Source organism: Cololabis saira, chromosome 12, assembly GCF_033807715.1.
Source record: "Cololabis saira isolate AMF1-May2022 chromosome 12, fColSai1.1, whole genome shotgun sequence".
Classification (NCBI taxonomy): domain Eukaryota; kingdom Metazoa; phylum Chordata; class Actinopteri; order Beloniformes; family Belonidae; genus Cololabis; species Cololabis saira.
The window spans coordinates 14,293,194-14,305,514 of record NC_084598.1 but is presented as its reverse complement, the minus strand read 5'-3'; the positions used below and the strand labels follow the sequence as shown (position 1 = coordinate 14,305,514).

General features: G+C 40.6%; 1 protein-coding gene across 1 annotated transcript; it reads left to right on the top strand.

Moving 5' to 3' along the window:
- Window positions 1-797: 797 nt before the first annotated feature.
- On the top strand, window positions 798-11,338 carry LOC133456212 (deleted in malignant brain tumors 1 protein-like). The gene is given in 9 exon segments (XM_061734660.1): window positions 798-894; window positions 2,358-2,539; window positions 4,238-4,463; window positions 5,916-6,248; window positions 7,684-7,992; window positions 8,069-8,377; window positions 9,703-10,039; window positions 10,093-10,522; window positions 11,201-11,338. Coding segments are annotated over 9 exon segments (2,361 nt in total).
- Window positions 11,339-12,321: the final 983 nt, after the last annotated feature.

Here is a 12,321-nt window from a genome sequence, read left to right as displayed (position 1 = left end):
GTTGCTGGCCTGACTGTAACAGCTGGCGCTGATGGCCCCGGTTCAGACTCTGAAAGAGCGTCTGTCGTCATGAGGATCATAGTTGAGTCGGTAACACTGATAAAGCATCAAGGATACCTACTGCCACTACCTGGAAGACACAATAATTATCCTTACACACTAATTTAGCCTTCGGAACCTCTTTGTTCATACTATGAAAGTTTGCAACGCAGGTGTTCATAAGCAGGGGACTCCGTGGTATCTATAGTTACATGGACTTAAAATATGATTCACAAGTTTGAAATAAACCAAATCAATCATTGTCATCATCACCAAGTGGTTCCATGTGTAAATAATGGTATTATTCATATTGTGCCTTAATAATGTTTACCCTCTTGAATCATGCATAAATAACTCTGTGAAGACTAGAGATGTTGAGGATGAGCTGTACAGATGATTTGATGATGATATGTGTGTTTGCTGCTACCAAGAACACAATAAATGTATTCGTGTGAAACACTGAAACTATTTTGGCTCATATGTCACTCACACATCCTCCCCTACATGGGCTGCAGCGCCAAGGGTTTGTTTCCAAAAAAACAGAGTCCGCAAGAGAGTAAACAGCAGTCTGTTGATGGAAAGATGTATGGGAAATCAATTGATCACACACAGGTGTGCAAACCCTTACCTCCATTATTTATTGATTATTTCATGCAAACAATTTTAACATAGATACATGTTAATCTAAAGTGTGTCGTGGAGCATTACAGGTGTCCGTGTGACTGTTTAAAGGGTTCAAACCTCTGCTGTTCGGTATCATGGTGTTCTTCACCACCCTGCCCATGGGCCAGAGACAACAAAGGAGGGGGTTGTCTGGGATCAGAAAGAACCTTCTAGACCAGCATCATGGTAAAGGTAAAGGCCAGAAGCAGTTCCATGCTCACATGACAACAGTTGCAAGAAGAAAATTGATGACAAACTGAAGAGACGGACAATATGAATGGTAACCAAATATCCCAGATCAACTTCCAAAGACATTCAAGGTGAGCTCCAAGGTCAAGGTCCATCATCGTCAGATCAGATCACAGCATCCATCACTGGTCGACTCAAAGTGGACTTAACGGAGGACAACTGACTGGACATCTTCCAGTTTGCACATACGTACAATTCACAGAGAAGGCTCTTGTGGTATAAAAAGAAAATAATTAGAAAAATCTGGACAGGACCATATTATAGGTAGGGCTCTCTAGCATTCAGATATACAATCTAAACAAATGTCTCCGGCAAGTTTTATTCTGAGACCTGTTTCAGGAGGTTTAACAAACTGATTCAAAATATGAATTCAGGTTACACAAACCCTGAGATCACAAACTCTGAGTTTCTGCTTTCAAAAGAATGAGATTTGGCTCTGCAAACTCTGAATTGAGCACTGTGACTATGAAAACACATCAAGTCCCCCGTTTAGTTTGACTGCACCGTACACAAAGCACTAGGTACAACCTCTAATTAATGGAAGTCCATTAGCTGCATGAACCATATCTAAAAAAACAAAAGAAGTAGGAAATGAATGTCACACTGACCAACAAGGCAGAAACATGAAGATGTGTCACAAGGTTTATCAGAGGACAAAGCATCCGTCCACTATCTATACGACTGCTTTTTATTCAGGGTCATAGGGGTCTTTTGGAGCCTGTCCCAGCTGTCTTTGACTAAAAGGCTGATGTACACCCTGGGTAGGTGTCCAGTCCATTCCAATCACTAACATACAAGTCTTTGGACTATGGAATGAAACCAGAGTACCCTGAAAAAACCTGAATGGGAAAATCCACCCAGAAAGGTCCCTGTTGGGATCTGAGCCAGAAACCTGTGAGCTTTGAGGCACCAGTGCTCTCCACCAAACCAGTGGGTTGCACAAGGATGAAACAGTCTTTTGTTGATGGTAATGTTGGACAGAGATATACAAATACACAAGGAACTGGTTTGCATTTTGTCAAATCAGCCATGCAGACAACAGTACATGTCTAAAAATGTGGCGTAAAATGCAAATAACTCATCAAAACATTTTCCATGATCATGTAAAAAAAGAGACATTTAATAAATCGCAGCCACAGATGGAAGAGCAGAGCTGAAAAGGAAGGATGGAAAAAGTTCTGATCATCATCGCTGCTTCAGGCAAGAGCTGCATTTTTCTTGTTTTATATGTGTGGTACCGCAAACACAGAACTTTAAGTATTACTGAAGTACTATAGTGGTCATTATAAAAGGAACATTTTAATCAGAAAGTTGATGTTCATGTTTGAAATCCTTTTCGCTGCAGGTGGTGTTACATTTAAATGAACATCAGTGTTTTTCTTCGACTTGTTCATGTGTCTTTGCAGCGCTGTGTTCGGGCTCCTCACTCACTTCACGTCGGTATCACTTTGTTAATGAGTCAAAGAACTGGACTGAAGCTCAGAGTTACTGCAGAGAAAACCACGCAGATCTGGCTACCGTGGAGACCAGGATGGATGCGGAGATGTTGAACAGACTGGCACATTTAAGCAAGGCAGGATCTGGCAAAGTAATTTTACTTCTCTTATCCCTCCTTCCTTTGAAATAGTTTTCACAATTATGCTAACTCCAGTTGATGAAGAAAGTCAAGATACTTTTTTACCTTTTATTTTTTACTGTTCCTCTATGTCTCCTTCACTTCAAGTTTCTGATATATGACTTCTTACTCCACTCCTGCTTGATAGCTATGCATACAAACTACTTTACGAATACATTTCAAATTATTATTATTATTATTTTTTGTGTGGTTCTAGTTGTCTTTATTGACAGTGTAGAGACAGAAAATAGGCACCATTTCACTAGTGGGACTTCTGGGTAGATTTTTCGGAGCCGGATCGTAGGGGCGTGTCTCCATTACCAGAAACAGTGCTGGAAAAGTGGCTTTCTGATACCAGCTGAACACAACTCATTTGAACTATTTGGACCAGAGACATTTAGCTGCAAGCACATTTTACAGTATGAACAGTATGAACAAAAGAAAAAATGACATAAGGACCAGCGAGTTGGTTCAGGCCTTGTATTACACCAATATAAAGATATGTCAGGATTCTTTTAATCTCAATCACTACCACATACGTTTAAAATAAAAACAAATGCACGTTGCATCCATTGTTTAAGTGTTTCTTCTCTTTCTTCTTTTGTTGCATTCTTCTTTTTGGTCTCCTTTCATGCTGCTGGTATGCGAACAGCAAAAAAAGCACATTCCTGTCACCTTGTGGTCGGCTCTGTAATTTGTTCAGTCAATGGATCTTGTGTTGCCAGTGTAAGATGCTGACTGAATAAGCTGAGAAGATGGTCAGCCCTTTTAAAGGTTCCTGTCTGGTGGGTTTACCCTGAACTCCTGCTCATGGAATTGCACCTAGTAAAGCGTCACAGGCTGGACTCAACCTCGACCAAATACACGAGGACTGAGTTGTCTGTATATGGGGCTTCTGTTTGTGGTGCTGAGCTAATAATTGCCCCAAAGTTAATTTTGAACAGGAGCAAATTTCTCTGAACAACTTTCTTCTTCAGAAAGTGAGGAAGGAAAAAAAAAAATACAAAATTCCCACCTTAAATGGATTGCTTTAAATTAAAGCTTTTAGTCAGTCTACTCATGCATTGATGAATACATATATTTCATTTATTTTATTAAAACAAATACTTAAAGGTTCATAAGAAGATTTTGGGAATTGGCTTATTTGCCAGAGAATACCGATCCCTCTGAGCATCCAGCTACTCATTCTGACAAGACCCCCACCCCAAACCGCTCATCAGACACATCGTCTGTCCGGTAATATTTACAGTCTACGAAGTAAGCATATGGCTGAATAATTTTAGAACTTTAATCAATGGCTCAATATTTGCCCTGCAACAGTTTTAGAGGTGATCGTATGTCTGGGCACATTGGCTTGGTATTGAGCTAATCTTGCATCCAGTGACTTAATATGGTTTTAGCTTTGTTGGATTTTTAACTTTTAATCTTTAGCAAAGTGCATATATTCATTACAAAATGCAAAACTAGTTTACAATGTGCAGGAATGTGTGCAGAGATCAAGGTCAGCTAAAATCTGTTCCATCATTTTTAACATGTAGTATCAGAATTAATTTTCTGTTCAGTAAAATGCCCTTTTTTACTTGCATCTCTATGCCAGCTCTCACCATTCTTCATAAATGCTGTGCTTCATATGACAAAGTTAAAGAAGGCTGAATAAACTTTTGCTTTTAGGTAGCCTGGATCGGTTTCTACCGTGATGCAGACTGGAGATGGTCCATGTTGGTCAGAGATTTCTACAAAAGCAATGAGGTGGAGTTCAGAAATTGGGCACCTGGAGATGTAAACAGCATTCAGGGCATCCCTCCACAAGAGCAGTGTGGAAGGATGGATGATTCTGGGCAGTGGTGGAGTGCTCCATGTCAGTGGTCCTTTACAGCTGTCTGCTCTGACATCAGAGGTAAGGACTGCAACAAACGTAGAACCACAAAACCAATGTCTGTCTGAATTGAAGTTCATTGAGATGAAAATGTCTCTCTTATAAGCGCAGGGGATTTACAGCATCATTGTTCCAAAAAGAATTTGGTAATTGCACCCCATGTCACGGGTATGGTGAGGACCCAAATGCAGCACAGGCAGAGGGAATATCAGTCGGTAATGACCTTTATTATTCACTGCATTCTTTAAAAGTTTATAGTGGCAGGGTGAAAAGTCTTGGCTCACAATGATGTTCTACGAGATCAGGGAAGGAGTGAGCCTGGTGTAGCTGACTAAAGGCAAAGCCAACAACTGGAAGATTACCTAGCTGGCAGACAGGTCCAGTGGTGAGCTGTGTAGCAACAGAGCCCAGCAGGTGTATAACCAGGAGGGAGCAGGCGTAACTCTTGGTCAAAGAGAGAAGGCTGTAATATACAGGGCAGAAACGAGGCAGGCAGGTCGGGGACAGGCGAGGTCGACAACAGGTGATCAGTCCGGGGAAAAAAGCTGGAAAGGCAGGCATGACACGGTTGGAATAATTTGGTTTGTGGAAACATTTCTCTTTGTTATTCCTCTTTTTATTTAAAATGATTTCATGAGAACATGTAAGTAATGTTTTTATCCTGTTGTATTTGCAACAGTGTCGTTTGAAAGCAGATGAAATGAAGTCAAATGAAATGGTTTACATTAGATGAATCACCCTTCGAGCCTCTTGCAAATAAACTGAATATATAATTGGATGTTTTGACAGGTAGTTTTTTTTTTGTTTGTGTAGTGAAACCAGTTTGAGTAGGTGAAACCAGGAAAATCTACAAGAACACAATGATTTTGGAAATGTTAACCAAAAGGCTCAGCTCCCCCTTGCAAATAATGAGAATTTCTCATGTGTACTATGACACAGTCCACTACAGGAGATCCTTCACACCACTAATGCAGATCCTTCACACCACTACAGAAGATCCTTTAGACCACTACAGGATAGAGTTGTAGTCGGGGAGTGGTAGTCTATAGGTTACCCAGGTTCAAGCCCCAAAGATGGCAACCAAAATATACCACCTTGGGTCCCTGAGCAAGGCCCTTAGTCTTAATTGCTCCCCAGGCGCCAGGATAAAGGCAGCCCAATGTTACTAGTCTAACTAGTGATGGGTTAAAAGCAGAGGACACATTTCAGTGTGTTTCCATGTACAGTATACTGACAAATAAAGTGGTTATTATTATTATTATCCTTCAGACCTCTGCAGGAGATCCTTTAGACCACTACAGGAGATCCTGCAATTACATGTAATTAAAAAACAAAAAATAATCTGTTCCATCATGTGCTCTGTAGTACTTGTACTATGTAAATATCAGCTTAATATTGTCAGATATTGTAAAGTCCAAACATTCTGATGGTTCTGCATGGCAGTTGCCTGTGTTTTTTTTGTTTTTTTTTCAGACAGGAATTTGACATTTGTCTACATCAACATCACCATGAGCTGGACTGTGGCTCAGCGCTACTGCAGAGAACACCACACAGACCTGGCCAGTGTCAGAGACATGACAGATAACCAGAAGATAAAGGAGATTATACCTGCAGGAGGACTTGTCTGGATTGGTATTTTCAGAGGCTTCTGGAGGTGGTCGGATGGCTTTGAGCCCACATTTGAGTACTGGCAAAAAGGACAACCCACCAATGGTTCAGAGAACTGTGCTGCAGCAGACTTTGATGATTTTGGAAAATGGGACGGCTCGACCTGTGATGTTAAAAGGGTATTTTTTTGCAACCGAGGTAAGGAGTCATAATTCGTACAAAAATCAGTTTGTTGTCTTCATCAACAATCATAACTATCATATCATAACATAATTGGTTCGTCATCCCGAGTTTATCAGTTTGGATCTGTATTCTTTATTATCTTTGGTGGGAGCTCAAACACTGGTCTGAAAGCTACGAAAGCTTTGGTTGAAGTTCCTGTTCTGCATGCTATAACCATGGAAATTTAAGAATAAGGTCTATACATACGTACATTTTTAGTTTTTGTGACCTGTAAAAATGTGAAATATTGTCACATAAGTCTATGATTAGACGGGTCAAATTCAAATTTCAAAGTTTAAGTTAATTAAATTGTAATAAACGGTATTGACACTACGGCCAGGATTAATATCTGTAAATTATAGTAAAATACAGACTTTGTTTATCCCATGTGAATGTGCTGCATGAAAAATAATAGCGCCTACGATAAAAATATAGAATCTAAAAAAAGAGCCATTATTTGTGTACTTGTCTGCACTTCGAGTTCTGCTCTAATTCAGTCTCGACAAGAATCGCCGAAATCCCCACGTGTTCTGGCACCTCCCGTTTTTTGAGCGGGTTCCTTTCACTCTCACTGAACCATATTTATTACACAGCTGAGATACAGTAAAAACACAACATATATAGTAAAATTAACACTTTTGCCAGAGGAACCCATGGTCCATTCTGAGTCACGCCTTTGTCTGGAGTATTTTCGGTTAGCATGCTTGTGGCGTTGTGATGTCATCAAGTACTGAAAGAATTAAATGTTTCCTCCTGTCCTCCAAAGCACATTCTCTCGAGTCGTCCTTGCCAAGTATGAACTGCCAAGCACAAGGTTGAAATTTAGGGTATTTGAAACTGAGTCAGTCTTGGTGCTTTATGCGCAAAAGCAACTGGCTCTTCTTCTGCTGCCCCCACTGGTCACTGTACTGGTTACACCAGTACAGTAGTTTCCTGCGACTTATAACTCGCTGAATGCTGGTCCATCAGTTGTTGAGACGATTCCACTTTGTGGGTCATAACGGTCACTTAGTTGTTAGCACTGTTGCACGTTAAATTAATTGGCAATTTTAAATTGGGAATGTACAGTACATGTGTGGTTGTTAGTCTGTAGGCAGCCCTGCAACGGACTAGCAACCTATCCAGGATATACACCCTTTTCACTACCTATCAGGGATAGCCCCCAGTAGATCTCTATATCCCTGCAACTGCAGCACTTTTTTTTTTTTTACTTTCCAGGAAACCTTACCGATTGTTTTCACTCGTGCAAGGACATCCAAGTGCAAGGATGGCTGTGGTGTGATTGAATGGAGACTTTTTTGAGAGCTGAGCTGAAATGAAGCTTACTTTTGAAACTCAATGATGTGGATACAGTTATGGTTTAAGTGGAAATTAGTGACGAACAATTACATTTCTTTGGTTTTCTTGACAGATTTACCACTCAGATTATCAGGTCGAAGTCATTGCTCTGGAAGAGTGGAAATCTTTAAGGAAGACTCCTGGGGAACCGTCTGTGATGACAACTGGGACATAGATGATGCCTCAGTGGTTTGTAGACAGCTGGGTTGTGGGCCAGCCAAGAGTTATCTAGGATCGGCATACTTTGGTGAAGGAACTGGACCCATCTGGCTGGATAATGTTGGCTGTTCAGGAAGTGAAAGTAGTCTGTCCGAGTGTCTCCATAATGGATTTGGGAAACACAACTGTGGCCATCATGAGGATGCTGGTGTCATTTGTAACGGTATGGAGATATTAAGTAAAGTTTAAGATTTGGGCAAATTACTTAAAAAATATATTGACATTTTCTGTTTTGATAGATCCCCCAATCAGATTATCTGGACCAAACCGGTGCTCTGGAAGAGTGGAAGTATGGAATGAAGGCTCATGGGGAACCGTCTGTGATGACAGCTGGGACATAGATGATGCCTCAGTGGTTTGTAGACAGCTGGGTTGTGGGCCAGCACAGAGTTTACTTCCATCGGCACACTTTGGTGAAGGAACTGGACCCATCTGGCTGGATGATGTTGCCTGTTCAGGAAATGAAAGCAGTCTGTCTCAGTGTCCCCACAGTGGATTTGGTAAACATAACTGTGGCCATAATGAGGATGCTGGTGTGAATTGTTCAGGTAAGTAGACATGTTTACGAGCCTTGATAGAGCCCCCCCCAATATTTGAGTTGCTTACTGTCATTCACACAAAAAAAATTGTTGTAACGTCCAAACTAGCACAAAAAGATCCCTTTTTGCCCTCTACCTAGTGGCATTAGTTTTCCATGATGCTGTTTCATATACAGTTTAGAAAAAGAAGGCTCACAACAACAGAGGTCTTGTTAATAGAATAAGTGCCTTCTTCTTGTCCCAAGTTTGTTATTAATGACTAAAAACACAGTTTAATTTTCTGAAACTAAAACTATTATCCACTTGTACAAATGCGGTACAGTGAGAATGCTGGATTTACAAATGGCCTGTCAGACCGGAACCTTACAACCTCATGATAAAATCAGAAAGTAGTTCTGGACAAAGCGCTAATGAAGGGAATGCATTTGGTTCAGTGACGTGCGGTGAGATTCATGGATGGTGAGGCACTGACTTCATCAGTCGGATTTATAAGCATATGAACCCTCCAGAGCAACTTATTCACCATTTGAATGGCAGCAGTTAACTGGTTATGTTTAAAACCTCCTATCATCATTCACATACAAATGCTTTACACATACAAACTGTAGCGTACAAAAAGCACATTTAATTAAAAAAAATATATTATGGTCATACCTTTACTTATAAATGAAGTCCATGCGCCGTTCCTTCTTATTCTGCAGCCAATGAGTCGCGAGAAGAATCCCTGAGCTCACTAGTGCCCCCTACTGTGAGGCAGGAGAAGTGCGTGCCTTACCACGTGCCTCTTTTCAGCCGTTTTATGATTGCGCCGGCACAAGAAACACATTACACACATAATGTTGCTGTTCATTATATAAATCAGCTTAACTATGGAAACTTATTTCATATAGCAAACGTGTTTGAAAATTTTAATAGTGACATACAAAGAGACAGCGATCTGGTCTCACCTACATAGCATGGCAGCACAGTTAGCCGAGTCATTGCGCAATCCATGGTGAGGCTCAGCGGGGTGCTGCCTCACCGCCCGCATCTTCTCAGCATTTGAACGGCAAATGTGAAAATTCTGCGATTTTGAAGAAAAAATTATCTAAAAATGGTGAAGTTAAATGGAAAATTACTTTATAGTACAAATCAATTGATAAATGTAAAAAAAACTTTTTTTTTTCATTTTACATTTCTTTCTTTCCATGATGGCAGGTGAGGCACAGCCTCCCCTGCCTCCCCTGACCGCACGTCACTGATTTGGTTACGTTGTGTACAGATACATACATTCACCTGGCTTGTAATTAGGGTAATTTAATACAAAAGAAAATCATGTTTTTTGTTTACGACAGATTTCCAGATCAGATTATCCGGACCAAACCGGTGCTCTGGAAGAGTGGAAATCTTGAATGAAGGTTTATGGGGAACCGTTTGTAATGACAGCTGGGACATAGATGATGCCTCAGTGGTCTGTAGACAGCTGGGTTGTGGGCCAGCACAGAGTTTACTTCCATCGGCACACTTTGGTGAAGGAACTGGACCCATCTGGCTGGATAATGTGACCTGTTCAGGAAATGAAAGCAGTCTCTCTGAGTGTCCCCACAATGGTTTTAGTAACGGTAACTGTGGACATCATGAGGATGCTGGTGTCAGTTGTTCAGGTATGAAAACATATTTACCATCGATTATGTAAAAGACTGAAAAATGAAAGACTATGGTATGTGTTTTTGATAGATCTCCAGATCAGATTATCTGGCCAGGATAAGTGCTCTGGAAGAGTGGAAATTATGAATGAAGGCGAATGGGCAAATTACTTTAAAAAAAATATTGCCATTTTCTGTTTTGATAGCTGCCCCAATCAGATTATCTGGACCAAACCGGTGCTCTGGAAGAGTGGAAGTATGGAATGAAGGCTCATGGGGAACCGTCTGTGATGACAGCTGGGACATAAATGATGCTTCAGTGGTTTGCAGACAGCTGGACTGCGGGACAGCAAAAAGTGCACTTACATTGGCACCCTTTGGTGAAGGAACTGGACCCATCTGGCTTGATCAAGTGGCCTGTTCAGGAAGTGAAAGCAGTCTGTCTCAGTGTCCCCACAATGGATTTGGGAAACATGACTGTGGCCATCATGAGGATGCTGGTGTCATTTGTAACGGTATGGAGAGATGTGTACCAGCCTTCATAGTACTTGGTGGTCATGTTTTCAACTTCTACAAGCCATGTGTTTACTGTTCATGTTGTTCATTGTTCTCCGGGGACTCAACTTTATCCATGAGCACCTTTGTCACTCTTTTTACTGAATTGTGATGGTTAAGTGTACTGGAGAACACATTCTTAATCCACTGAAAGGCTATCTTTACCATCCAAAAACGAATCAACATTTTTATGTTCTTGTTGTTTTTCAAAGGCAAGACTATTCAACAGCAAGTGGTAAAAGTGCGATTGGTATCATCTTCTCTAGACATGACTGACACCACTGTGCTTCAAGCCCTGCTAAATCAGGTAACAACCCTGTTGGAATGTGATTGTCAGGTCTTGAATCGCGTAATAATTAAACTTCCATCCAAGAGGCTCAAGTAAAAGCTCAATCACCAACCCTGGAAAAGACCCTACCAAGACAGTATTTTAGGTCCTTGTTTAATTCCATTGATTGTGACTGCTTCAAAAAAAAGATACATAACCCTTAATTTCACAACTTCATATTAGAACATGATGCAACAAAATGTCTTTCCTTTTCCTCCAGCTAAGGAAAGAACATAATGGATAGATAATGGAAGTGCTGGCTCAACAACTTTCTCTGCAGCTGATCTTCATAAAACAAAAACCTTGTTGTTTTTTGTTTCTCAGCTAAAACAAATGCTGAAGGACAAAGGAGTCAATGGAGATGTGAAACTAAGCTGGAGGAAGCAGTCAGATGGACAAATCTTTCACATGGATGAGACGAAGAAAAAGAAAAAGATCCTACCAGAACAAGATGAGTTTTAAGTGTTGTTGGAATTAGATTTTCTCTCTAACACTGAATCCCACCTTCTCCATTATTTTATGAACAGTTTGGTACAGTCCGGTATTGTATTTGTCGTTTGTTTCCATTATTTAATGGTCCGATTAAACCGGGACCCTGTTGTCTGTAGGTCCATAGAAAAATGGCAAGGTACAGTAAGAGCGGAGCTACTGGCGTCACATACACTCATGCGCGGATTAATGCACAGGCTTCCCTAGGCTGCAGCCTAGGGGCCCCATGTGCGGAGTCCAATCCTCAATAACTAGAACAGGGAGTGCTGTCTCAATATCTCCATACATTAGAGCACTTTTAATCAAATGGATAAGTCAGCGGGGAATGGCTTTACAAACCTTCATAAATTCGGCATGACAATTTTAACCATATTTGTTCAAAAAGGATGCAAAATCAAATACATTCCCAGTATCATCTAGCATCGATCAGTGACAAAAACTATCCCTTTCTCAAACCAGCTTTGTTTAAACAAATATCTTTTATTATATAATATTACTCTATTATTCCATACAGTTTATCTATGGGGTGAAAAATTATGTTTGAACAGCATCTTCCAGAAATTGAAAATCTGCTTGTGGAAATTTGACAGTTTAACAGAAATTTTCAACACTAAATTACATTTTAAGAGAAACTCTAAGCCACCTATTTTACTAAACAAAGACCTGGTGATATGAAACCATATAGAGTCAGGCTGAGACAGACAAGCTTTGATCCAGTTAATTCTAAATGTACCAACCATTGTTCGGTTTTCAATCACCGTTGTAACTTAACTTTTATTTATTTGCCTCCGCTGTAACACTGCTGTGCGCATGCGCAGATCACCACAAGCTAACAACTTTATTGATATTGTCGAGCCACATTGTCATGGGAAGCTCCAGCCCCTACCCCCCTACAGGGCTTTGAACTGGACTCAAGAACTTTTGTTGTGACTCCAATTTCCTACCCCATGTGAAGG